At 40.8% G+C, this 27,961-nt stretch overlaps 1 protein-coding gene across 5 annotated transcripts in view; it reads right to left on the bottom strand.

The window, feature by feature from the left end:
* Nucleotides 1-27,961, bottom strand: part of PDLIM5 (PDZ and LIM domain 5) — a 129,481-nt gene that overhangs the window by 20,707 nt on the left and 80,813 nt on the right. For all 5 annotated transcript variants that reach the window (XM_083756436.1, XM_083756435.1, XM_083756434.1 and 2 more), the window contains 8 exons: nucleotides 26,494-26,523; nucleotides 21,727-21,837; nucleotides 20,682-20,786; nucleotides 19,640-19,768; nucleotides 17,707-17,916; nucleotides 15,684-15,830; nucleotides 14,108-14,245; nucleotides 6,289-6,473 (listed from right to left, as the gene is read on the bottom strand). In XM_083756436.1, the coding sequence (XP_083612562.1) occupies nucleotides 6,289-6,473; nucleotides 14,108-14,245; nucleotides 15,684-15,830; nucleotides 17,707-17,916; nucleotides 19,640-19,768; nucleotides 20,682-20,786; nucleotides 21,727-21,837; nucleotides 26,494-26,523 (1,055 nt within the window). The remainder of the gene's footprint in view (nucleotides 1-6,288; nucleotides 6,474-14,107; nucleotides 14,246-15,683; nucleotides 15,831-17,706; nucleotides 17,917-19,639; nucleotides 19,769-20,681; nucleotides 20,787-21,726; nucleotides 21,838-26,493; nucleotides 26,524-27,961) is intronic.

Below are 27,961 nucleotides of genomic sequence, written 5' to 3' on the forward strand. Positions count from 1 at the left end.
AGCAGGTCTAGGTCTGATCATTTAAAGGAGTCCAACAATGTTGTATTTTAGTTTGAATAAAAAATAATCATGATTTAGCTCCAGCGCTGCATAATCAGTATTTCTATATTCCTATGGTCTCCCTATGCCTGTAAACATATGACCTCAACACTGCAAGGCATTATGAGAATATTATTTACTGCCTTCTGCAAAGAAAATGATCTAGCCATTAATAGTGCTAAATCCAAATTAGTGGTCTACTATGGTAAGAGGAAAAAATGTTATACAAATAGTACATAGACTTAGAACAGATAAAATCATGTTATCTTGTAACAGCTTTTTCTGCTTTGGGATCTTGGGCTTTACAAAAATAAAAATGAATGCTTAGACTCCTGAATTTTAGGCACCTGTGATCAATATGGTCATTTTAAAGGTCTTTAGAGCAAAAGTGCTGCCAATGTTTGTTTTCAACACGTAAATCGAGGGCTTTGCAAATATCACCAGAACAGAAAGAGTTCAAAGGTGGGGGGGGGGGGTTGCATGTGAGTTGGGGTATTAAAATCGCCCCCTGCTTATTTAATAAGAACAGTTATGTGTTATGGCAATCTCTGGCCTAACACATGTTAGGATATCTAATTATTGGTGCAGATTATTTCAAATGGGTGAAGATAGGCTTCCTAAGACGTGACTTAAAGAAACAGATGGCACCAGCTCCAAGCAGTTTCTGGTTTCAGAAATTTTCCAAGTTACTAGAACAGTATGGATTTTCAGGGCTGGCTCTGAATTCACTTGTGGCCAGAAACATCTTTAAACAAAGAGTATCATATGTCGGAGCAGAAACTGACAAAGTTGAACAGAAAAGGGCTGCTATTATGCATTGATTGTCAGTTCCAAAACAACTGTATTTTCATACTGATGCTGATATTTCCCATGAAAACAGAATAACAGAAAGTTTTTATCGTACTTTATTTTGAACAGATGGAATCAGTGATGCAACTTTAGAGATTCCTGGGCATCCATCTGTTGGGCAGCACTAACAGGGTACCTGCCTCAGTATATTATCTGTAGTCTAATATTAGAGAACGCTATGTAAAGTCCATACAAAAAGCATGAAATATTGGAGACTTACTGACTGGGGAAAAAATTTTATATTATAAGGAACTAATCAGTATGTCAAGGAGAAGGGGACGACAGAGGACGAGATGGTTGGACAGTGTTCTCGAAGCTACCAGCATGAGTTTGACCAAACTGCTGGAGGCAGTGGAAGACAGGAGTGCCTGGCATGCTCTGGTCCATGGGGTCACGAAGAGTCGGACATGACTAAACAACAACAATCAGTATGTAACCTGGAAGGGAGCCTCTTTTGTGATAAAATTCTTCAAGTCTTAGGGTGGTATTCAACTAAGTTTTACTCAAAGTATACCCACTGAAATTAATGGACACGGCTAAGTTACATCCATTACTTCTAGTGAGTCGACCTCAACTGCCTCATGATTCAGATGGAACAGAATGACAGAGGTGAGTATAATTAAATAATGGTAACACCTAACTCCTAATCTCCTTATGACCATTCCCAGTAGAGTCAGACACAGTTAAATAGCATGGGAACAAGATTGACTCCTGTATTTTCAACTTACACAGTGCCTTAGAGGGGCCCCCAATAACTACTTTCTGGAAATGGCTCTAGAGGCAGAAGCAGAACCATTAAAGTACAGTGCCCCCAACTTTCACTTTCTTGAGCTACTCCAGAAGGATATTGTGGTCAAAAGTTGCCAAAACATCAAGCAGAATGAGCAGAAGTATACTCCCCACTTCTCTCTCTGATGACAAATGTCATCAGCCAGGGCGGGCCCAGGCAGTTTCAGTGCCCTGACTGGGCCTGAAGCCAGGCTGAAATAGATCCAGACAATCAGTTACCTATTTTTACCTAGCAGTTAAAGTATTTTGCAAAACCTGGACAAAAGCACTTAAATATTTCATGAAGTAGCTGCAGTTGCATGAGGAGCAAGTATCCACTGCTAAAAATAGCCAAATGTAATAATGGGATGTCTTTGCATGTCCTGTACTTGGTATAGATTTCCACAAAAGCTCAAGTTTTCCAAATGTATTCTAGGATCAGTATATAAATCTCCTTAATGCTTCACAGGTGGTATTTATCACCAAGAAATCCAACAATTTTCATAAACAAGCTGATGAATGCACTGTTATGCTTCCATTGTGGATTTTTCTCACCTTCTTTTTATGGACAATTTCATTTTGCATGAATGCCTTTAGATACAACCCTTTGTGATTGCTGTTATTTTCACTTAAGAATAACTGGCACATTATATTTCCCCCCACACAGCATCTTTTAGAAAGTACACTTTCAAAAGCTACTCCCTCTTGTCAGTCATCTCCCACCTTCAGACAATACGCAGAGCCTCTGTCAAAATCATCTTTCTCCCACAGTCACTGAAGTCATCCTTCTGTTAATCTTCTGCACTAGCCCAACTTCCTTTTTAACACTAATTTAAAACTCTAGTTCTTGATTTATAGTGCAACCAATCCTGGCCTTCCCTGCCCAATCACCTAGAAGGCAAATGGCTAGATATATGATTGTAAAAACCATTATATTTCTTTGTGTCCTTTGGCTTATTTTTATTACTCAGAGGCCTCTCAAGTTATCTTGAGAAAGACATCTTGGGTGTGAGTCCTGGAAGACCTGCTCCATGCCTTTGCAGGCCTTTTCCACTTGACTTGGCCCGGTGGGGCCCGGACTGACTCCAGCTACAAAAGCTAAGGCTGCTGAATACACTCTTTGGCTGGGATATTGTTTAGGGGCTTTCACTGTTTTTGTTGTTGTTGTGGTGGTGGTGGTTGCAGTTATTTATACATATTTTTGTATCTTTATTTTTAGATCTCATAATGTGTACTTTTTACTATGTTGTATTTATTGCTTACTGTTTATGACTACTTTTATTATGTTTTATGTTGTAAGCCGCCTTGAACATGGTTTTTAACTATGGAAACGCAGCATACAAATTAAATGACAATGATGATGAAGTCAGCCTCAGCCCATAATGTGTTAACTTCAAAGAAACACACACTCCAACAAGGCTGTAGGAGATAAGAACCAACTCAAAAGAATGATAGCCTCAGTCATGAAACAATAGCTTTATAAGGTATTTCTGAGCACAATTCAAAGTGCAGGTTTTAACCTTTAAAGCTTAAACATTTTAGGAGAGGGTTGTTTGAAGGACCATTGGCAAAGACACAAACTTGCCCAGGCTTTGAGATGTGAAGAGGCCCTGCTCATGTGGCTGTGTGTGATGTGAATTTGGTTAGTAAACTTGAGAGAAAGGGCCTTTTCTGTGGTGGCACCCAGGTTGTGGAAACAACTGCCCTCAGGGATGGGCATACCCTTTAACTGTGGGTTTTTAAAACGGTTTTAAGAAACTTCCATTTTTCAGCAGCCTTCTCTTAAATGTCTTCCCCCCACCCCCGCACGAAAGGTATGTTGCAGAATATAACTATATTAGTTGTTACGATAGTCTCTTACTTGTTTTAATCGGCCTTTATAATGAGCAGTAAATGTCACTCCTTTTATCAGCCCTGATTATTCAATTTTTTCTCCTTATGTTTTTATGATGTGAGCCACCTTGGGGGCAGCATATAAATCTTTTTATAAACATAAATAAATTAGTGGCAGTGCTGTGTCACATCCAATTGCCAGAGTTTTTCTAAACCATTGTCCTCTTTATTATGCCACTTTTTTGGAGATGGGGCAAATTTCAGAGATGAGGCAGGCTTGGTCCATACCAGTTACATAACTTTATAAGGTGGCTGAGTAGCCAAGAGAAAGCTCTTGAAAACAAACAGTGTGCCAGTAACAACAAGTGTGGTCCCGACTTTCAAAGGACTTTTTTCAGCCTGCTGAGATGGAATGGGATATATTCTTTTCCACCTAACCAGGGAGATCCTTTGAAAGCCAGGATTACTGTTACTAGTGCAATCCCTGCTTTCAAAGGCATTTTCTTTCCCAAAACCACCTTGCAAAATTCCTTTCTGATAGGGACCAGCCCTCAAATCCCTCTAAAATTCACCATGCCTCTCTCCCAATTTTCAAGGTGGATTTTTTTTTTTTAGTGCTTCCCATCATCACAATCATTTGCTTTAAAAAACAAACAAAAACACCTGCACTCGTAAAGTTCAGCTCAGCTCCAGGCAGGGAGCAAGAATCTTTACTCTTCTGTAGAGCATGTTAACACAGTTGTGGCCCTTGCTGTTGAGCTGGCAACAGCAGAAGTGACAGCGGCAATATCAGAGAGAAAAAGAACTGAAATGTGATTTCTTTAAAAAAATAAAAATCAACCAGTTATGGAAGACCGCATACTAAAACTTTCAACACTCTTAACTTTCCACCACCAAGTAGAATAATCTGAAGGTCAAACACTGCATTTTTGTTAAATGTAGCATATCTGAAAAGAACACAGAGCATTCAACACAGGCTATCGTCTTTTCCTTTTTGTAAACAGCCTTAACTTCGTCTCACGTTTTGCCACTAAAAGTGAGTTCAATGGGGCATAGATACGATGATTTATCGCCACCTTGAGGATACTTTGAAGTTCCACACCTCTGAAGCCCAAAGAGTTGTTCGTTTATTAAATGGTTGCAACACAACCATATGCTCAAAAGGCTGCATTATTAAAAATACATAGCACATTAACACCTTATGTTCTCTCTTTTACTTTGAGATATTTCCCCTAACTTGTAAGCACATTCCCTGCCTCCCCTGAAAGGACATATCCCTTTAAAGTGCCATTGAAAATACAGCTTTACAACTTGAACCACTGGAGAAGCAGGTAAGGGGACCCTATCCTGTATTCAAGATGGTTATTAGTCAAGCTATTCAGCACCCGCTGAAAACATTATTGTTTAGGCAAGCCTACCCAGATGCTTAAGGGACGTAAGTGGCGCTGTGGGTTAAACCACAGAGCCTAGGACTTGCTGATCAGAAGGTCGGCGGTTCGAATCCCCACAACGGGGTGAGTTCCTGTTGCTCAGTCCCTGCTCCTGCCAACCTAGCAATTTGAAAGCATGTCAAAGTGCAAGTAGATAAAGAGGTACCAATCCAGTGGGAAGGTAAACGGCAGTTCCGTGAGCTGCTCTGGTTCGCCAGAAGCGACTTAGTCATGCTGGCCACATGACCCGGAAGCTGTACACTGGCTCCCCTGGCCAATAAAGCGAGATGAGCGCCACAACCCCAGAGTCAGTCACGAATGGACCTAATGGTCAGGGGCCCTTTACCTTTGCCTTTTTACCCAGATGCATAGAAAGCTCAGGTAATTTTAAACTGCTTTAGTTTGTTAGCTTTTGTATGTTTAAAGTATAGTTCTGAATTTTTCTCAATTTTACTGTTTTATCTTGTTGCAAACAGCTTCAAGGCATTTTTAAAAAACAATCAAGCAGTGTATAAAACTTATGAAATAAATAAGTGGCCCATTTTAGATAGCAACCCTCAGTAAATTTGGGGTGTTTAAGAGCCTATAAGGGTACAGATTTGTTAACTAAGCCATAAGGCACATCCACACAGGACAGTTACGTCCACTCCCTTTTCAATATGGCATCACAGACCTATGTACCTTGAGAACTGTATTTTAAAAAATGTTTTCTGTGTTATTCTCAAAGTAGAAGTTTCCTGCAGGAAAAAATATAGGAGTGGAAACATTTATTCTCCACAGAACTGGCTGTATAAGTGTATCATATTAATAATTAATAATTACTGATATAGTAAAAAAGGACCCCTGGACAGTTAAGTCCAGTCAAAGGCGACTATGGGGTTGTGGCGCTCATCTCGCTTTCAGGCCAAGGGAGCCAGCGTTTGTCCACAGACAGCTTTCCGGGTCACTTGGCCAGCATGACTAAACCACTTCTGGCGCAACGGAACACAGTGATGAAAACCAGAGCGCATGGAAACGCTATTTACCTTCCCACCACAGTGGTACCTATTTATCTACTCACACTGACATGTTTCAAACTGCTACTCACACTGGCGTGTTTTCAAACTGCAGGAGCTGGGACAGAGCGACAGGAGCTCACCCTGTCAAGGGGATTCGAACCGCTGACCTTCTGATCAGCAAGCCCAAGAAGCTCAGTGGTTTAGACCACAAGGCCACCTGCATCCCTACTCTTATTATATCCTTTAACACACTAGCAAAGTAAGGCAACTAAAACCTCGAATTTACAAACAGGAATTATCCTCATCATTTTACCTTTTCCATATACACCTTTTGCATTTTTAACTGAGCAAATAGTAGTTGGTAAATGTACCTGGCTGATTAGAAGATTGCCAGCCTGAGGTTTTGACTGCATACTGAGGTCCTGTTGGCTTGACAGCTGGCACAGATGCTGGATTAGCAGGAACTGGTCCACGTGTGCCATTCTCTGGAGTTTCAGGCATGCTCCTTACTGTGGCAGCAGTGTAAGCAGTAAACTGTGTTTGCTCCAGAGAATCACTATTTGGAAACAAAATATTATCCCTTAGTTTAGAGCATTCACAAAACAAGGGTGGATGAAGTTAGATGTATGTGCTCTTGATTTACATAAATATGAAGGATAATTTTATCTGAAATTACAAAACTCTATTCCAAAATATTTATCTTTCATTATATCCAACACACAGCAATGTATTTGTCTTATGACAATTCGGACTCAGGGAACGTGACAGCTCTCATTTTCAATGTTTTGAAACCCAAGCACACGCTGAAATAGCAAAATGCTGAGATCAGTTACACAATTGGTACATAATGCTAAGGTATAGTGTTTCTGAAATGCCCAAGACAAATGAACAAACAAATCAGGAAAAATACTTTTAAAAGATAAGCTTACACCTCTGGAAATAAGAAGCTTATTCCAGGTTGCAGTGTGGCTGATGTCACTATTGAAAAGTCAGTGTTTTTGTTATCAAAACACTGGTCAAATGCACCCAAGGCTTTCCATTTGAAGTCATTCCAGTAGGCAAGTGAAACTAGCAGATGCTTTAAGCCTGTTATTTTTTTGCTGCTACTTACTATTACAATTATATTCCATCTTTTCTCCAAGGAGCATCTAGGGTCTGAGTACATAGTCCTTCCTCTTTCATTTTAACCTGTGAGTCATACTAGGCTAGGCAAAGAGATAGCGACTGGCCCAAGATCACCCAGTGAACTTTGTGACCGAATGGGGATTTGAAAACGACTCCCCTTGGTCCTAGACATTTCACTCACAATACCACACTAGTTATTACACACAAATTAAATGAGCACAGAATGGAACGCTATATGTAGGAGGAATGATAACAGTAAAAAATAAAGCCATACAGCTGCAATGCAACAATCTATGGGTATTTTAATGGAAGGAAAGGCTGCAGCCTTGGTGGAGAGTGGCCTTTTCATGAAACTTTTGATTTATGGCTCACTCCAATGCCTACTGAGCTTAGAAGGAGGCTCTCTGTCAACATTTGCGGCAGGTCTCACACACCAATAACCGTTGGAACTGTTTTTGTAAGATTTACTTCATCACATCAGAAAACATTTTTCTCTTCTGCTGCTGCACTCCCTCTGGGCTTCCTCCCAGTGGTAATCTATACATAACGTTCAAGTAATCATGGAAATGCTGTCAATATGCAGCACGACGACTTAAAAAGCGCTAATTTCCATAGCAATCGGCTTTCTGGCATAATTCTGTGTATCACTCAGACTGATTAATGGGACAGTGTTTTGAGGGAAGAAAATCCCACATTAATATTAAGAAACACTAACGCAGAGTTGCTCATCTGTCAAGTTCATTTAACACAGCCAGCAAAAAGCTCAAGAATGAGCCCCTCTGGCAACTGGGTACCTCTCTCAGAGGAATGCATCTTTTACCATTAAAAGTAGTAAAGGACTTTAAAGTTTCTTTTAAGTGATACAATTTCCCTGATCTGTAGCTTTAAGAAAGCCTTTCAAATTGTATTTAAGAATCGGGGCGGGGGGGGGGGAGAGACCATGTGCCATGCATGAAGAAGGTTTCAGGTTCAATCCCCAACATCTGCAAGAAAAGAGATTCTGCCAGTTACTTGGCCTCTGGATAGTGTTGACTCCCATCAGCCTTGACCATTGGCCATGCTGGCTGGGACTGCGAGTTGTAGTTCAGCAAAACCTAGAGGACAAAAGAATCCCCACCCCAAGACAAAGATAGATGGATGAGTCCGACTCAGTATAAGGCAGCTTCCCATGTCCTTCTTTTAAAAGACATAAGGCAGGCAGGCTAGAACATGTTATTTAATGCATTGCCATGTGATTTTCAGGTGTTGTTTTTTTTACGTATGATAGGTTAGTTCTAATTAATTTTCAGTTTTAGGCTGAAACGACCAACACTCCTTTTATCAAAAGAGCTAGTAAAAGATCAGAGAAATTTTGAAGGTGGGGAGACTTAATTGCTGTGAGAGCTCTGGCCCTTTTCCCCTCGGCCCTCCTATTCCTGCTGCCCCTTCCCCATCTTCCATCCCCTCAGATTCTCTACTTTCTCTTTGCCACCAAAAGAGCCAAACCAGATACAATGGGGCAGCCATATTTGTTGTTCATGCGTCTGTCCTGTTTATGCATTGAAATGGAGGGCATTCAAAGAGGCACGCAAGTGAGAGGAGCTTACCTCTCGACACTTCGCCTCCCTGAGATCTGTCACTTCAGGTACTTTTCTCTCAGCTCACTTCCAATACCGGAGACAGATTGGGAGAAAAAGTGCCTGAAATGGTGAAGTGCTTCCCTAAAGCAGGAAAGACAAAAGGGACTCACACCCCACATGTCAACGCCCTGGTTTCACTGTGGAATAGTGAGGTGGAAAGGGTCATTGACATGACTGTTCCTAAACCTCCTCTCTTGTCATGGGAAGTTTGGGAGGCTGCTTGGTTTACTGAAAAGCTTCAGAAGATAAAGGAGGCCAGACACTGTCTACAGTAGGTGGCACACGTTCTGGTGTGAATCTGATCAAATAGAGACACGAGTGCATAGCCCTTCCAACTGGATGGCACTGATGGCTGTGAAAAAAGCATCTCTCTCTGCCTCTATTGCATCCTCAGTGAATCACCCAGTAGGGGGGTATTAAGAATGGTAAATTAGGTGGTCCAGACAAGTGTGGTATCATTGACAGAAGACCAGTCAATAGCCTTCTGTGAGAGATCTGCGAATCACTTTGAGGAGGGGGAAAGGTGTGTAAGGGTATGATTTTCTCATCTCATTTCAATTCACAGCAGAGATCTATGCTGACAGTTTGCCTGAAATCAATACTTCCCATGTCTGACTTCTGAGGTTACATATGAGGATATTTTGCTTTCAGCTTCAAGATTTAGAAACCTGCTTCAAGTCCTCCAGAGATCAAATCAAACTCACTAACTGTTAAGAGCACTGCAGCTGGAAATATAATTTGAACATGCAGAAAATAGAATTAATTAAATTTAGTAAAAAGCTAAATTAGCGACAGTGACTAATGAAGAATGAATTAGAGCAATAGAGCCACTTAAGTAAAAGTTAATGAGATACAGAAGAGCTGAAGTATGCAAAGCACTTACCTAACCTATGTATTGCATTTCCCCAAGCTAGAATTAATTCTGTAAAGTAGATCTCTACATATAATTTTTAAAGATTTCCCCCCCTCCTCCTCATCTACCTAATTTACTGCCGTATTCTTGAAGAACAATGAACTCTCTCGGGCTTTTATGGGGACAAGACAGAGAATTGCTGCAATCAAGGAACTCCCTTTGGTGCAAGAAATTTAAAAGTTACACATCATGCAGTACAGGTTAGGGTGCTCTTTTGTGAAAAGGAATGAACTTCAACATGGGCAAATTTGCACCATTGTCTGCCTAGATTGCAACTTGGTACATGAGCAAGAAGCTAATGTACAAAAGTGCTTCAGAAAGTTAAGCAAAACAGAGGGGTGGTCATTCCCAGGGCAGACTTCAGAGGTCAGAAAGGCCAGACATCTGCTGGATTCTGTAGGTCAGGAAGCCTACAGTTCAGAGCCAGTACTTTCATTTTCCATTGAAGAAGAGAGTAGCAGGCAAACATTCCTGGTCAAAACCCCCCCATTAGTGGGACAGCTTGCCCATACAGATCCCTAAGCATTGGCCATAGTGCTGTTAATTCCAGAAATAAGTAAATCTACACAGAAACAGTTTGTTTTTCACCACACAAAGCAATTAACTCTAACTTTTAAATACGTTTCAGTACCCTCTGTAAGCAAAACCATTTCTCAGCAAGATTTGTGCTCTTTAATCCTTCCTGTTTTGTTTTCTACATTAAATGTCAAATTTTATTCTCATTATATCAAGCATGGTTCACCTCTGCCTGACAGCAACCCCCCTGGAGGGGTGTTTGGTTTTATTCTGCCTCCCAACACTCCCTAAAATTTGACATTTTTGCCCACTGTTGCCAATCTGTGCATGGCAACTGCAAGGCAGGCTGATAAGAGACTGTGCTTATATGGTATACCATTTGACAAAGGGAATATGAAGACAGTCATAACAGGTAAAGCAAAATATTGGGGGAAGGGAGATTAAAGGAGAGAGTCAGTCATACTGTGTAAGGGCTCAGACAAACTTTGCATCAATGTTTCATGAGGGAAACTTGAAAAGTGCAAATAGATGAGCCTTGCAGGAGAGCATTCCAAAGTCCGGCCACCACCACAACAAAGATCATATTCCATAACCACCTGCCTCGCTTATGAAGATAGGGAAACACAATTTGAGCAGGACTCTTTCTAGAACCTGTTGCTGGGTTGTAACTATAGGTCAATCCTTTAAGCTATTCTACTGAGTCCTGGCTTTTCCTAAGGTGTCTTCTTCCACTACCTACTGATTTAGAGAGCAGCAAGACTCTCCTTCTAAAAGGAGACTCTCCTTTGTGGCACAGATGTCTAATCAGTGAACATAAGAACCAGAGCAAACAGTTATTAGATGCAGGCATTCTTATAACTCTAGCATTCTGACTTAACATACTGTCTCTCCAGCAACTATTCCCACTCCTTTTTACAAATAGTCGTACCTTGGCAGTCAAACGGAATCCATTCCAGAAGTCCGCTCGACTTCCAAAATGTTTGGAAACCAAAGCACAGCTTCTGATTGGCTGCAAGAGGTTCCTGCAGCCAATTGGAAGCCGCAGAAGCCATGCCGGACATTCAGCTTCTGAAAATCGTTCGAAAATAGGAACACTCTGATTTGTTTGGGAGCCAAGGCGTTTGGGATCCAAGGTACAACTATATTCATATATATATCTGTTTGCCCCATATTCTCCTAATGCTAGCCCTCATGTTACCCAACCATAATTAACCGCAGTTTTTCTAATGTTCTGTACAAGTCACTTCCCTCTAGCTCCACCCAGCATTCTATTTCCCCACTGCCAATCAAGCTTCCCTTTCGACTTTTGTTATAAAGATACTCCCTCTCTCTCTCTCTATATATATATATAAAACAATAATAAACAACTGTTTAACTACCTTTGCTTTAGGACTGCAGCCTTAGTCGTGTCTCTGATTTAAGGATTAGCTTCTAGCTAGCTTCTAATGAAAATCAACTTTTTCTATGTTTCAGGCATCTCTTTTTAAAAACAAAGAGAAATGCACAAAGTATTTCAAATGGTTCCACCTTTTTATCACCAGTAAAAGGAGGGAGGTATTGAACTCTAATTTGCGGTTTCTGGAATGTTAAACAAAGATCAACAGATGTAAAAATAAACCTGCCATTTCATAATGTTTGCAGGCATAACAGAAATGTTTGGAGGAAAAATGCCTGCACGATGGCAACATAAAAAAAAATGCTTGGTGCCAAGGTCACAGGAGACACAAAGGGAGAAGAAATTCTTACTTTCCACCCCATAATCCTATTCTGCTCTTTAAAAAAAACTTTCCGCTGTAAATTACAAAGGTAAATGTTTATGTTGCTAAAAGTAACAGTGTTTCCAATGGTTTATAAGGAAAAAGGAGGAACTGCCAAACTCACAAAGAGGTAAAAAAGAACAAATAGGGTAATGCTATTCAAGTTTTTTTTGCCTTGGATTCTGTTAAAAAGGGCACACGTAATAAAGGTGTGAGAAGTGGGAATCCAAGTTGCATCAAGCACAAAGCATTCTTTTTCAGAAGCAGCATAATCTGTTTCCTCAAAACACACCATGGTTTCCTCCATAACACTAAATCATTAGTGTTACAATCCTAGAAAGGTGTCAATTATGTGCTAATAGAGGGAGTTTGGAAATTCACAATTTAAAAGGCAGCCAAGGCAGCCACTTGCCTGGTACAAGTAACAGAGCAAGCACCTGGCCCTTCACTTGCCTGGCCTGCCTCTGCCTCCTCTTCCTCCAGCTCTGAAGCTTCCCCTGCCCCTCTGATTCTTGCCTCCTGGCTGGTACAGGTCCTCACAGACCACTGCCCCCCATCCCCAAGTCAGACTCCAGCTGCCCTCTGAAGAGGAGGAAAAACCACATTTCTGAGTCCGGCTCCTAACTAGCAAATCAGTTTGCAGAGAGTTAGCATTATATCTACGGTACATACAGGCAGTGGTAGCCAAATTGTGGTGGTAAATAAGCAATTCACTGGGCGACATTTCCCCACTCGTGTCCTAGTCTAAAGGGTACATCCATTCCAACCACTCTTCCTGTTTTCAGACGTGCAGGAAGTGAAGAAACTTTTTGTGTCATGCCCCTGTGTTTCTGCACTGGATGGGTCAATTCAAAGATATTCCACAGGCAACCGACACATGACTAGAGTATATGGCAGCGGTCAATTGTATGGAAGCACATTATGTATGGAAGCACATATGCAGCTACACTAGCACAAAAACAACTCCTGTTATTTAATGATAGAACAAGCCTTTGAAGACTGACTGCTTTCAACTGACTGTGCTGCTGAAACGTGAAACCCTATACTCCTGTAGTTTCATAATATTTTCTCATATGCCTACGATTTTTGAAAACGTTCCCTCTTTCCAACCTTTTTCTGCACCTCACTATTGTGAAAGACATATGGTAGTACTTTCATAAATTATAAAACTGGCCTAGAACTGGCATAACAACCCAGATTTGGGGAGGGACAAGGACAACGTTTTATGAAGTACCAAAAAAAAAAGTTGTGCATCAAAAAAACGGGGGGGGGGGGGAGAGACACTCATCTGGCTGTGGAATACATAACAGACATTCACTGCTCTTAAGGAATTTATGAATACAACAAAACAAAATCCTTTGTATACTGTGACTTGGGATATTCAGAATTATGCCTGCTCCTGAGGCACGTTAATAGTGAAATGGTCCGGGTATGCCAAGCTAGAGGAAACTAGCTTGCTAGACACAATAAATGAGCTAGTTGCATCTAAACCATCAAAACACAGACGTCTGGTTTGTAGGTTAAATAAAGCGTCCAAGGAAAGTTAGGTCTAATGTTACCATAGTTGTGGTCAGGAAGTATGACACAGAACAAAATGTCCCACCCCACAAGGAAACATGAAACATTTTATGGAGTAGCTGTCAAATGTGTATAAAACCATTTATTTGCTCCCCATTTACCAACAGTAACAGCCTCATAAGATTAAGTCAGTGAATATCTGAGGAAGAGAGACTCTCTGTTCCAATAATACAATAATGTGGCTTCTTCACTGATGGAGTTGTTGCCAGTACCTCATTCAAAATGATTGATTCCACTCTGGTAACATTTTCCCACCTTGCGGTTAACAAAAAGGTCACACCTCTTTTAAATTAAGGGAAAAAGGTTCAGTGCTATGCAGCACATCACAAATTCAAGACAAGTTGGAGGGCCACCACCAACCTGCACAATTTATGATGACAGCTTTTTAGTGATTAACAGCTCTGTGCCCCCCCACCTCCACACACACACACACACACACACACAGCAAAACTTCCCCCCCGTGCAGCAAGATTCCCTGTCCCATTCTATTAGGTTGCAATGGATATTTTGCTAATAGTGACTGATCAGTACTAGTGAAAATAAACCGCAAGACCTCCATTGCTGGAGCTAAGTACTACATGAGTGGTATACGTAAGTGTGAATTAATTCATGACAGTCCATTAACAAGTTAGAAGATAAGAAGTCAAAGGAGTGCAAAACCATTCCTGTCGCACACTCTTACAGTCTCCAGTTTCTTTGCATCTCAAAAGCACTTGCTGATTGTCTTGATGGTCTTGTACTTTTCATAGTTGGTGGTTTGATAATAGGGGTAATGAGAAGGGCATCCAACAGTGTACGATAGGTACTGTGATCAGAGAGTCTGGTAAGCATTTAAAGAGAATTTACTTTGGCAGCTGGTTTACTCGCAAAGTAGAAGATTAACTAGACATGCTACAGTTGTGAGACGCGAACTATCCAGTGCAATTCAGAAATGACTCGCCAACTCTAAGGCAATGCTCCCTATATTCACAGCACCCCCAACAGGGGTGTTGAAAAGTACTTAGGGGCTTGGGACAGAGGCCTCAACAGCCTATAAGTAGGGGGAAATGGGCAGGAGACCCAGGCTTCAGGGGCCCTTTGTCACCCCTTAACACCGCCCCTGTCCCCCAATAATTTTAAACTGACTCATGATTCTGGTTGTAATATACAATGCTCCTGAGCCTTTGAGAAAAGGAAAGATGTGCAGCCTCCAAATTTGACTCACCAGGCTCTGAGAAGCTTTCTAATCCCAGCAGCCAATAATAGCATCTGCAAAGGCTTTACTAAGCTCTACTAGTTATCCTTCTATCCTGTATTTTCGTGACAGCTTCAACTTATAGCAAGCCAAAAACAAAACAAAAAGCCCTCTTCCCATATGCTTCTCCGTTCATTGCAAATATTTCTTTTTGAGGGAAATAACATTGCTGCTTGAGAATTATGAGGCATGCAAAATTCTATGTTGAACCAGATAATTCCAAGTTTTGGACACATCACTATATCAAAATTAGAAGGCTGGGCTGGATAGTTGTTCAAAAGTAATGAACAGAAACTGCTAAGTGCATCTAAATCACCTTGTATGGGTTCATTTAAATAATTAGAGTGACACATCCTGGATTCTGCATCCATTATAAAACCCCAAGGTAAAAGACTGAATTTTGGTTTGTGTGATGTGTTCAAGAAATGAGCAGAGCTAACTTACAATTCATGCCTTTTCAGCTTCTGCTGTGTATATTTGAAAGGAGTTATATTACTAAAGAATATATTCCCTCCCTCTGGTGCATGTTCAAGTAATTATTTCGCTCGGTTGGGGAAATGATGTGGGGTTTCAAAAGACAAATAATATCCCATACTATGTCCCTGAATCTTGAGTGTATTGTAAAATGCTAGTACACTGGTTGAATTCACACAACTATGTACTAAAGCAAAACAAACAGAGCCTTGACCCTCTGGTTTCTTACTGAGCAGCCATGATGGTGATAGCAGCTTCCACTTGTTTTAGATTAACAGTAGTTGAACATTGTCATCTGAATTTGGCTTCTTTTCATTAACCAGCCAGTTTATCCATGTTCAGACAACATGGCAAATGGCAGTATTTTAAAAACGTAAGTAGAACTTTCTGAAACGGTCTTTGCAGCTACCTCAGAGAAAGAATACTAAAGCAAAATGTTTCAGCATCATGTCTGAACCAGCTCTGTTAAGTTAGTACCACTGAATTTCACCACTTGCAAATGAACATATTGCACCTCCCACCCTCCATGAGATACAAAGATATTCCAGACCTCCGTACAGCAACTGCAGCAGACACAGCAGCAGCGGCACTCTTAACTTGTGATGATTCCACCTTTGGAAGTAAAGTAGAGGGGATGGGAGCAAACGTTACATTACTTCCCAGTGGATTTTCCAGTGGCTCTTTCATAGGGTAGAAGCTTCAGTTCAAATGGAGAAAAAGCAAGGAAGCGAGAGGATAGAGAAAAAGGAAATGAGAAATAAAATATACAAGGCACATTTATAGAAGTAATTTCAAAGCTCATTCCTAGCAAAGCAGCAACAAAACCGCTAGCACATTGGATGGGGGACCACGTGTTGATTCCTGCGTTTAAGGAGATTGGGTTAGATTACCCTTGGGGTCCCTTTCAACTCTATGATTCTATGATTTTTTTTTTGGGGGGAGACATTTAAGCCACCTAGCATACAATTTCATTCATGAAATTTTCATAACTGCTTCAGAGACTTTTAAAGTCGGCTCTGTAATGGGAGTTTGACCATGTTCAACCCATGCAGTAGTGATGGCTCTCATATTTTAATCGAGACAAAACAGGGAAACTGATGCCTTCACATTCTCTTTAAAGACTGCCTGGACTAATCTAATAGCAATAATGCAGCACTGTATGTGTGTGTGTATGTTAGGATTCTTTCCCCGTGTTGCAGTCATGTGTTTTATCACATGACGGTGTATGTTCTCATTCCACATAGTAGGAAGTGATGGAGACAGGATGTTTGATTACTGTGTTTCTGTGATGTAGAATTATTGTCCTGTGTTCTTTCTCTTTTTGCTGTTTGATGCTGATGAGGAAGGAGCTGAGTCAAAAAGCTCCAAGTGTATTATATGCCAATATTGCTGCGCTACTGAGTCTGTCACGCTGACTGCTAACACTTTGCTGATCCTGAAGTGTGCTGATGTCTCTGAGGCATCAGTCACTGTGATGTTCGGGCTGGAGAAAGACTTTGAGTCTCCCGACCGACCAGGGGGACAGTACTGAACATGTTGGACTAGTCAATAGCATAGCTCTTCCAATATCTAAGTGCATCTTTGATTGATATGCAGTTACTGGAATTGTAGCCATTCAAAAATGAAGTTCAGCCTGCACTACTAATCCAGTATGGAAAAGTCAGCAAGGCCTGGCTGATTGAATTTATGCATTTTCCATTTTTTCATCCCTAAGAATGTTATTGAGCCTGAAGCAGTTTCTGTCATCAATAGAGAATCCAAATCTAAATCCAACACAGAATGCGGCATGCTTGCCCCCACTGATTTTAATGGGGTTGCTGAAGTCCATTGGTTTCAATAGGCTTAAGCAAGCTTAAACTTTGTATCAGATTTAGACCTTCCTTTTGATCTTCTTAAGATGTATCTCCATAATTCATTTAAAGCTTCAAATCAGCATGGTGGCTTTTATAAGGCAATTGTAAAGAAAATTTGATGCATGATCGTCTCTGATCGTCTTCCATGAATTTAAGCATGGAGTATTTGGTTTCAGGTCATTGGGACACAGAGCTTGAATTTTGTAATGAATAACTCACTTCAGATGTTAAAAGAAAATTAGCTGACCCCTCATAAAAACAGCAACTGGGGTTGGGGGGAATGTATGAGATTATTTTGAGCAACATTAGTATTCAGAAGCATTATATATATTTTAAAAGTTACTAGACTCCCCAGAACAATCAGAAGAGGTGTTGCAGCACTGCTGTTACTGCTTAAGGTTAAGCTTCCAACAATTCCCTTGTGGCCAGTTTACCTGGCCAAAGACTTACTGTTATTGAAAATGTCACTCCGTCCATATTTACTAATTTTTTTTGTTCTGTTTTTGTTGGAGAAACTTTTCTGCAATGTATTCTTGGCATTTCAGAAAGAAAAGAATTTACATTTACAGTTTAACCTTTATGGATAAAAGCAAAACCTCCCCCTTGTCATGCTTTTGCAGACACACGAGATAAATACAGGGAGCCTTATTCCTCCCCCCCCCCCAAAAAAAAAACAGCACAGGAAGTAATTTGGTCTTCAAAATTCTAGGATTCCAATACCTGCCAGGAAGAGGGGGCACCAATGCAGATTTCCCAGTCTGGACTGTCAAAGTAGATTCCTCTGGAGCAATTGGAGACATAAGTGTCTCAAATGTCTGAGTTGCCACTGTGCTAGTCAGGGGTAGGCTCCTTTTATTATCAGCTTCATTTACACCCAACCTTGCAGTAGCTGGGGCAAGCTCTGGAGAACCAGTTTTTATCCTACTTGACCTTAATTCAACAAGAATTATGATACATTAAACACAAATACCATACTTATTTATTTAAATGTTACCTAATAAAAAGCGTAACCAACAATTATGGTGCTCGATAGGGTTTTTTTTTTTTAATGAACTACATCTGTTCAAAAGACCTGTGGTATACAAATATCCGGTGTTTATATTTGCCAAATGTCCAATTCCCCCCCCCCCTTCCTTCTTTGGATAACTCAAGTCAACTTTGGATAACGAGAATGCGAAGGCAGTCATGGTTTCCTTCCCCGGAGATGGCACTCCTCCAGCTCGTAACTGACAAAAATTATACGCCCAATTTCATTCCCTGAACTTGAATGTTACCATACTTAACACAGAACTTGGATGGTGGTCAGAAGGGAGAACTAAAAATTATACTGAGTCAGGGTCACTTGACACAACTCAGAAAGATCAGTCAGTGTAGGATTTTAAGAAAGCCTGTGCGCCAACATCTCCAGTGTTATACCAACCAGACTGCATATGTCTGGAGTACACACAACGCAAATTTCAACAGTCATACAGAACATGTCCCCTTATATCCATTTGACAAAATTTATATACTGTTTGAGTGTAAGAAAACCTCTAGCCAGCTTACAACGAAAGTGCTTATACATGCTGATGTGAGACATGGCAGGATCACTGAAGATTAGGTACGTGTACAGAATCTGTTTTAACTTGGGTGTCTAACGAAATACCACTGCAAGCAGAGATTTGCTTTTTATGTTGATGCTCATGGGAACTATTGATCAGAAAATCTGTGGTTTCTGCTGTTACTGAGCCCTGCTGCCATCTTGTGGGCAACAGAATATCTACTGTAGGAACATTTGAACTATCTGTTCTCATGGCATTGCATGTTCTCAGACTAGCCAAATGCAAGCATTTGCACTGCCATCAGTTACATTCTAAACCAGAACCAATTCAGAATAGTTTGTGACTTGTTTGAATTTTTCAGGAAGTGATGGAGAAAACACAAATGCTGTGATATGAAAGCAAGTAGCATTTGCTTTTGGTTGAGCTTCAAAGACATTTGTTGTTGCCCCCAGCAAAAGTGGACCATATGTAAAAGACATTTTGAATTTCCATCTCTTGATCACATTGAATATCTGAGCAGAATGAAATACCTCACCTCCCCCTTCTCACTCATTCTGGATACAGACTGTCACTTGAGGTAGAGGTAGCAGTAGAGGTAAATGACCCCTGGACAGTTAGGTCCAGTCAAAGGCAACTTTGGGGTGCAGTGCTCATCTTGCTTCAGGCCGAGGGAGCTGGCATTTGTCCACAGACATCTTTTTGCATCTTTAGCATGACTAAACCATTTCTGGCGCAATGGAATATTGTAACTGAAGCCAGAGCATACGGAAATGCCATTTACCTTCCCGCTGCAGCGGTGCCTATTTATCTACTTGAACTGGTATGCTTTCAAACTGCTAGGTTGGCAGAAACTAGGGCAGAGCAACTACCTGAGGTAGAGCAGAGCTGTAGGATAGGTCTCAGAAGTAGGGAACTTGGACCGTGGATAAAGTTGAGGAGAGAGGGAGAAGAGGCAGGCAGGCAGAGAGAAAATTTAGGAAACCTAACATTCACTGTTCTTCACCAAAGTTTGACAGGCATTTTGCACGCTTCAGAGAATAAGTGATAAACAGTTTTTAAAAATAATTTATGATATGCTTTGAACAGAATGTAATAAATTAGTATGAAACTACCTAGTGTAGGTTGATGCCGTTTTGGACACAATGGCTACTTGGCTGCTATCACTTAAAATATGAACAGTAGCAGGTGGATATGGTGCACACTTGGGCAATGCCTCCAATGGATTGTTGAAAAAAAGTTCTCTGAAGAAGAAAATGACAAAGTTTCTAACACCAGAAGTTCTCTTAGTATCCACCCCACCCCACCCCCAGCAATTGCACAAATGTATCTGGAGTTGACTTAAGTTTCCATACTACATGGTTAATTTGACAAACTTTACAGGCATGGCTATCTCCAACCAATTTCTGCTCATGTAGGATCCGCAAATATCTGTCTGTCGACAAAGAAGACAAAATGCTGGGCTAGATCAGTGTTTCCCAACCTTGGGTCTCCAGCTGCTTTTGGGCTACAGTTCCCTGACCTTGCTAGCTAGGGATGATGAGGGAGTTGTAGTCCAAAAACAACTGGAGACCCAAGGTGAAATTTGAGAGGTATACACGATTGACCAGAAGTCTAATTCATAGACTTCAATAAGGATACACAGTTTCTGTTGTTATTTGTGCTGGCAGTTTCTGGGATTAGCTATGTCTGAGGTGGGGAACATCAGCCCTGTCTAACTAAGCTGGGACTCTACACAGCCAGCACTCTCCCCCAAGCCATACCCCTTATTGGCTGCAATTCATGCCTGAGCTGGAATGTGCCCTTGAACTGTGGTAATGGTTGTCTGGAAAGAAAAGAGCTAGGCGGTGGGGGTAAGTCTGAAATTTCGTGTGGCTGGAATGCTGCCTAATATTCCAAGGTAGGATTTGCACCTACTGCCCCATTCACTTTTTGTCTCTGGCCTTATCCACCACCAACATACAGCCCTTAAAAGTTTTCTGTCAAGGGAATGTCTCTTCCCCCCCCCCCCCGCCCCCTGGATAAGACGGGTTCACCACTGATGGATATGAAGGTGTTATTCAACTGGGATAACTCCCCTTCCCATTATAGGAAGCAAATAAGGCAAAGGAAGAGCTTTCAAAACCAATAATCCAGTAAAGAACAGCAAGTATTTACCTCTTGTGAGATGTAGTAGAAAGATTTGGACCAGGAAGATTGGTTGAAGGAATAGTGATAAGAGCTGGATCTGTTACCACAGAAGTATTTGAAGTTGCTTCTCCCCTGATAGATGGCAGTTTGTTTAAATTCCATCCCCCAAAATCAGAGAATAAGTCAAGTTTATGAAGAAAATGTTAAATTCTACATCTAAATGTGATTTGACAGATGACATTTGTGCACAAAACTATTAATCCATTGGGGTGACAGCAAGTCTACAAGAGTTTGGCACTAACAGGTAGCCACTGCCAAAGCAGAAGGTTGCATCATTTTCTGGAACCTATTTGGAACAGTCAAAGCTGAATTCACAATGCAATTCAGACCTTGGTGAGAATTTTCAAGTTTGTTTCGTAACAGTGATAGGGAGATCCTAAAAGCTGAGTATGTTTTGCATGCTTTGAAAACACACTTGAAATTAAATAATGGAAGTTTCAGTGAAAATGGCAAGGGCATGCAGAACAAATCATAGTCCAATACAGAAATAACTTTTATTTTGGCCAATGGAATACACATATACAACTTCAATATCTCATTCGCACTATTAGCTCTTAAGTTGTTGTTTCTCTTAAAATTAATGAATAAGAGCAATCCAGTTTGCCACGGCACCCTGCTTTTTGCTGTGTGCATTGCCCTGTGCAAAAAAATATTTCACAATAATGCTTCCCTCACAATTAACAGCTTCCCATGCACATAACAGACAGGAGTGCTGGCTGTGCCCAGTACCATTCATAGGGAGTGAGTATATTGGGTCCATCATTTTCCAAAATAGGGAGTGGGAATCCACTGGTCCAGTGATAAAGCAGTGCCATTAAGCAGCGACAATTGTGACAAGGATAATGCTTGCTTAATTATCAAATTTAGTGCAAGTCTGATGAACTACTTGAGAATAATAATGACTTCTTCAAGTGTCATGTGCATTCATGTGTGGTGCAAAACGGTTTTCCACAATAAAGTTTAGTCATGTCAGTGAACCATGAATGGATGGAACAAGGACAGAGAAACAGACCTTTCAGCTGGCAACGGTGGTTGTTCTGACACATCAGGTATTTCGCAGGTCTGGGTAGCTACTGTATGGGAATGCTGGGTTTCCAATCCGTTAGTTAGTTCCGTAGACATGCTTTATTCATAATAGTAACAGAGAACATACAATTTACGTAACCAGTCACACGTTTTGAGGCTCTAACATTCCATAAAATAGAGTTGCTAAACCTCTAGGAAATGCTAGTATGAGTGTTCAGAATTTCAGTAACCAATTCAATTATTTTGATAACAGAGGGCAAGAGGATTGCTTTAGCCAAAGGACACAAAGATACATTCTGAGCTACTAATTTTGCACCAAACCTAGACTAAGCAAGGCTGCAATCCAAACCCCTCTTTTGCTTGGCTAAGGGGGATTTGGATTGAGTGTAGACTTACCTCCACCCACTTCAGCCAGCTCAGCTGGCCTCCTGCTGGAAGAGATGCCCCTTTCTGCTCTCTGAAAGGTGGTTCACTGGCAGTATTATTGCCAGCACAGTCCAGCAGAAAGCACCCAAAAGGGGTGTTCTGAGGGCAAGGCTTAGCTGGCCTGGGTTCCTGAAGTGCTCCCACAGCCAGCACTTGACAGCATCAGGTCTACCATGGGCCAAATTACTACCTAAAATTGGCACGGAGCTCAGATTTTATCTACCAGCCTCACTTTCCACTGCAGCTGCCATGAATCAGTGGGCTACAGATCTGTTGCGAGCTCCATGTTTTGTAGAGCCTTGGTTGCAGAAGCAAGCAATATGGATCACTCTGTTAGCCACACTTTAGTTCCACTGAGATCAGTGTGGTGTAATTTAATGATCTCTATACTGTACCACCCATTTCAAAGTTTCTAAAGCAGGATGTAAGTCTCAATCCAACTATCTCTCTCACTTTCCCCCCCTTTTTTTTTCTTTGCTAAATGTGCTGTGGGTGCCAGCTCAAAAGGGATACTGGGATGATAATGGGAGTGTAGATAGGAAAATGCCTGCATCAGTACATCTGTTCCCCCTTTCCCTTGATTCTGTTCAGTGCAGTTTTCTCCCCTCCACCCCACCCCAACCCCAGTCTGCTACAGCCAGCCATCTACACCGCCTACTAACAAGCATCCAGATGTGAATTGCTGGGGGGGGGAATTAAGATTTCTGTGCTGTTGCCACTGACAGCACAGTTTTTAGCTTATGCACCGCTGGGGTGCAAAGATCCACCTAGCACCCCCAAATTTAGTTTAGCCCCCAAATTAACTTTTATTATGATGTAAGAGTTAATTTTGCATGCAAAGCCCCATTGAGAATGACAAGCGCCGTCACTGAGTCTGACAAACGCTGCTGTTGTGAATGACAAGCACCGCCGCTGGTGTGGCGTGTCTTTGGTAAATGAGCGCACAAAGCTGAAAGTCCTTTAGTGAAACAGTAGGTATGTATTTCGGTAATACCTAGATATATATGTATTTTGTTTTTCTGGCTTGATCAAAATTTTTTATTATTTCATAACAGGTAGATAGTTAAGAGTTTAGGTGGCTTCAGCGGCAGGAGCCTGGCGCACCCCAGAATTCGGTGCCTGTGTGCCCCGCACCCCTTGCACCCCCGGGTAAAGACAGCCCTGGCCACTGAACTCCGTAAATAGAGATAAGGTCGGGGGGGGAGGGAAAATAGCAATTAGAGACTGAAGAAAAGGAGGAAACAAGATAGAGACAAGAGTCTTGGTGGAGGGGAAAAGAAGGCACTGAGATATGTGGTACAAGTACATATAATCCATTTTAGGTCAAGCAACTTTCGATGCATAAAGAATACTTTTTTTAAGTACTGCATTTTTTCAACTCCCCCCCCCCAATTTTATTTTAAAAAACAAGCAAACCCCTTCAAAAGCTTCAAAATTTCTCAGAAATTGAACATCTCTACTAGATACCATCTTTTCAGTAAAACTGATTGACACATCGTTCACCAGGGGAGGGGGGGAACCCTGCATCAGACCCATATTTGTAGCTCAAAGACAGAGCTAATGGATTACAGCTGAGAATGAAATGGAATCTGGTAGTTATTAAGAACTTTCAAGTGTTCTAGCAGAAGGGGGTCAGGCATGCAGGTAAGTTGAATGCTCATTGTGCCAGGAAAAAAAGTTTTTCTTGGACTACACAAAAGTGATGACAAAAGTTATGGGCTTGGAGCAATCTAAGCTGCTTTCCAGCCATTCAAAGTAGTCAAAATAGAAGCATGGGGAGTTTGGGTGAGATTTGGATGCACTGCACACTGTCAAATGCAACACAAATCCACGTACAATAAGAATTGATCAGTATTTAGGTGCTAGGGGTTGCAGCAAAAAGGGGGAGCAGCTAAGAAATGGAATTACAGAAAAGAACAACTTACAACTTTAGGGGGAAGGGGAGAAAGAAAAAGAAAATGTGTTACAACTATTGTCAAAGCAATGAATCCTATCTGCATTAATATAAATGTAAACATGGTCTTCAGAATGATTTGTGCTATGTGTGCTTCTGACCTGCATCAAACCCTGCAAATAAGGAGGGCCACCAGAACTCTCCAAAACACAGTTGTAATTGAGATTAATTACCAACATTTAATTGAGCAATTGCCAGAGAAGAATACTTTTTTTTTTACACTGTTTTTATAGTGGCTTGTGACAAACTATAAAATATTCACTTTTAACTTTCTCAGCAAAAGCCGTTCATTTCAACAGGCTTTCAACAAGAAATGTTGCTCTTGGTAGTGAGCAGTGCCTATTATCATTAAAAACAAGTGTTTCAGCACCTTAACATCTTTATTATATATAGGTTTTTGTGGGCTCCAGTCCACTTCATCAGATGCATGAAGCTATATCCACGAAAACTTAGGCAACAATAAATTTGTTTTTGTTGCAAGAGACTAACATGGTTATCCTTTGGACTATTGATTCTGCACATCCATTGTGTTTTGCAGTAGCTTTCTGCATTTGGAGAATTCCCAGCATTTCTCTGTAACCTTTGAAACAGAGCACCACCACATCTTCCACCTTTGGTTATTCAAATATTACCGAGAAGTGGAAGAACCAGTTGTATAAGAAATGACTACTCTTTGCTCCACCTTCATCCCTCTGAAATTGTGAAGTAGGACTGCCATATTTTAAAGGAAAAAAAGGACACATTTGCCATCTTCTACTTTTAACTATGGATAGCTATGACAACTCTACCCATGAAAAAGAGAAAGTGTCCTGGAAAAAGAGGACATACATCAACCCTATGTGAAGTGACTCCTGGAACTGTTTTAGACTAGTAATAAATAATGGTAATATATAACATCTGTATGACACTTTCAAGTGTTCAAAGGACTTCAGATGCATTATGTAGAAATCTTTCTTACAATCACCCTGTAAGGGTAAGGCTAGATTCACATCATACATGATACAGCTTTAAACAGTCATGACTTCCCTCAAATAATCCTGGGAGATGTAGTTTATTAAGCGTGTGCTTTGTGTGCATGGTGTGGATGTGGCCCTAGTCATTATTCTGTCTTGGTTAGACCACACCTGGAACACTGTGTGCAGTTCTGGACACCACAATTTAAGATGGATATTGACAAGCTGGAACACGCGCAGAGGAGGGCAGCCAAAGTGATCAGGGGTCTGGAAACCAAGCCTTATGAGGAATGGCTGAGGGAATTGGAAACTGAGAGAAAAAAGGATAGCCATCTTTGAATATCTCAAGGGCTGTCACATGGAAGATGGATAAAGCTTGTTTTCTTCTGCTTTGGAGGAACGAACCCAAACTAATAGCTTCAAGTTTTAAGAAAGGAGATTCTTACTAAAGATCAGGGAGAGGTTTCTGATAGAAAGACGTGTTTGACAGTGGGACAGACTCCCTCGGAAGATGGAGAACTCCTTCCTTGGTGATTTTTAAGCAGAGATTGGATGCCTTGTATGATCTTGCTGAGATTTGTGTGTTGCAGGGGTTGGACTAGATAACCCTCGGGGTCCTTTCCAACTCTTTATTTCTATGATTATTACTCTCCATATACCAAATGGGAAGACAGAGGAGGATGAGAAAGACCAGCCTGCCTAGTCACCCAGTGAGTTCATGACAGAGGTGAAATTTGAACAGGAAAATGACTTCATAACTCAGTTTCTTTAGCTGCTATAGGGCATTCTTTTGATTATGAACCAAGCTGGTTATTGAAGAGATAGTTATTATGAAAATTAAACCTATGATTAGGTCATAATGAATATACAATCTACAAAATGGGCCCAAAAACGGAGGAAAAACACTCTTGACAATAACATCTGTAAAACTGTAAAATAAGGTAAAACGTTCTAGTGCCAAAAAATTCACTGTAAATATTACATAAAAGCCACAATACATTCACATAACAAAAGTGAGTTTACATTGAATCAGACTCTTCACCAGCTAAATGAATACACAGCACAGTGGTGTTTTTGAACATTCCTGAAGACTACTCTCTACGGTGCAATGCACATGCATTAAACAGAGATGTGTCATTTTATTACATCAACAAATGTGACAATTCAGTTCATTTGAAAACAATGAATTAATAATCAAACCAATCTGAGATTGAGGTCCCCTCCCCTCAATTGAAACAGCTTGTGGTTTTGAAAGAGTCAAACAGAATTTGATCACAAATAGCACACTATTGGTTTTTTAAAAATTCTATAATGTAACAAAAAAAAGCAGAAACACATCTTAGTAGTTTAACAGCTTGCCCTGGCATATTTCAAGTTTTCTGCACACGTGGCTGTTAATGTCAAACAAGTGAGCAGTTACCTCAAATCTCCATTTCCTGTTTGACTTGCCCTAGAGATAAGTCAACAAATAGTGAGCTGAAAATATTGTTAGGCAGTTGACTCTGGAGAACTTGCATTCCCCACAAAGTAAATGATGCAGAAGAAACCTTTTGAAGCTGGAGCGGTTCAAGGCTTTCTTTTGTTTGCTTTATTTGTAATTATAAATAAAAATGCTTTTTTCCTGAAGAAGGATCCTAATTAGGTATCTTTTTTAAAAAATAAGCAGAGCTTAAAGCTAGTAGGAAAATGTGGCTTCACCGGGTTTTGCCCTTCCCATGTAACTCTGAAATGGAAATCATGTGCGAAAACAGTACATTGACAATGATGCTTAGAACACAGTGCAGCAAAGAAGAGGAAGAGTTGACATTGTAGTAAAAGGTGCCTCCTCCTCCTCCTCTTTGCCCATCTTCAACTCTGCAGCAACTCATGTTCCCTACAGTTGGGATGGATATTCATTCATTCATTCATTCATTCATTCAGCCAGTCAGTTATTTTATCTTGTCCAGGGCAATCCAAAGCGACTTACAACCAAACAAATAGACAATAAACCCCACACGGATACATTAAAACCAAGAGGAAAGAGAAATACAGTAAAAACATTCCTCCCACACTAATTCACTCTTTTGCAGGGCTCTTTTGTTATTTCCTCCTTCTTCTTTTCCATCTATGTCAAATGCTACAATTTGGCTGACTGGCACTGGTCGTGGCTTGTGGGCTAATATCATGGGTAGGATTGATTAATTGCAAGCTCCTTAATGCAGCTGCCCAGGTGAGGGATGGCACCTCCCTCCTGGCTGGCTCAAGATGAAGTTGCAAAGAAGTGGGGTCCTTGTGCCAGACGGACATACTCTGCTGATAGCTTGCTAGTCAGAATGGAGAAGTCTACATTTCCCCTGCAGTGCTGCTGGGAGCAGATTAGGAAGGGCTCAGTCAACTGGCTGGTTCATGACTCAAGCCAAGTGTTTGGCCACTTGTTTGGCCACTTAGCCATTTATCCCATCTAGCTTGAGTTGAACTGCCTGCACTTCTATGTTGTCTACAAGTTGCAGATTTGCTATCAGGAAAAGTATGACCGTTTAATTGCACCATGTCTTCAGCTGAGTGTAGGGAACAAAATTCAGGCATTTCTGTAAGAAATTTGCTTAAACATATTTTTTTCTAAAAACACTACAGGTATATAGTGACCTTCTTTGCCAGTACTGTCAACATGTGTGCAATGCACAGAGTTCAAAAAGACTTGAAGAATAAGGCAAGAGGGAAGAAATTAACTTAAAGGTAACATTTATTAAATACTCTTCAAGCTTCACAAAGCATAAATTAAATCAATATGTATTTGCTATAATACATTATATTACAGAGTAATATGCGCCATCAAAGCTGCTATTAAGGACAAAGAAAAAAACCACCCCATAATAAATAAAACCTACACCCACTACCTCATACTATTT

Source organism: Podarcis gaigeae (assembly GCF_964106915.1).
Source record: "Podarcis gaigeae genome assembly, chromosome: 9".
NCBI lineage: Eukaryota > Metazoa > Chordata > Lepidosauria > Squamata > Lacertidae > Podarcis > Podarcis gaigeae.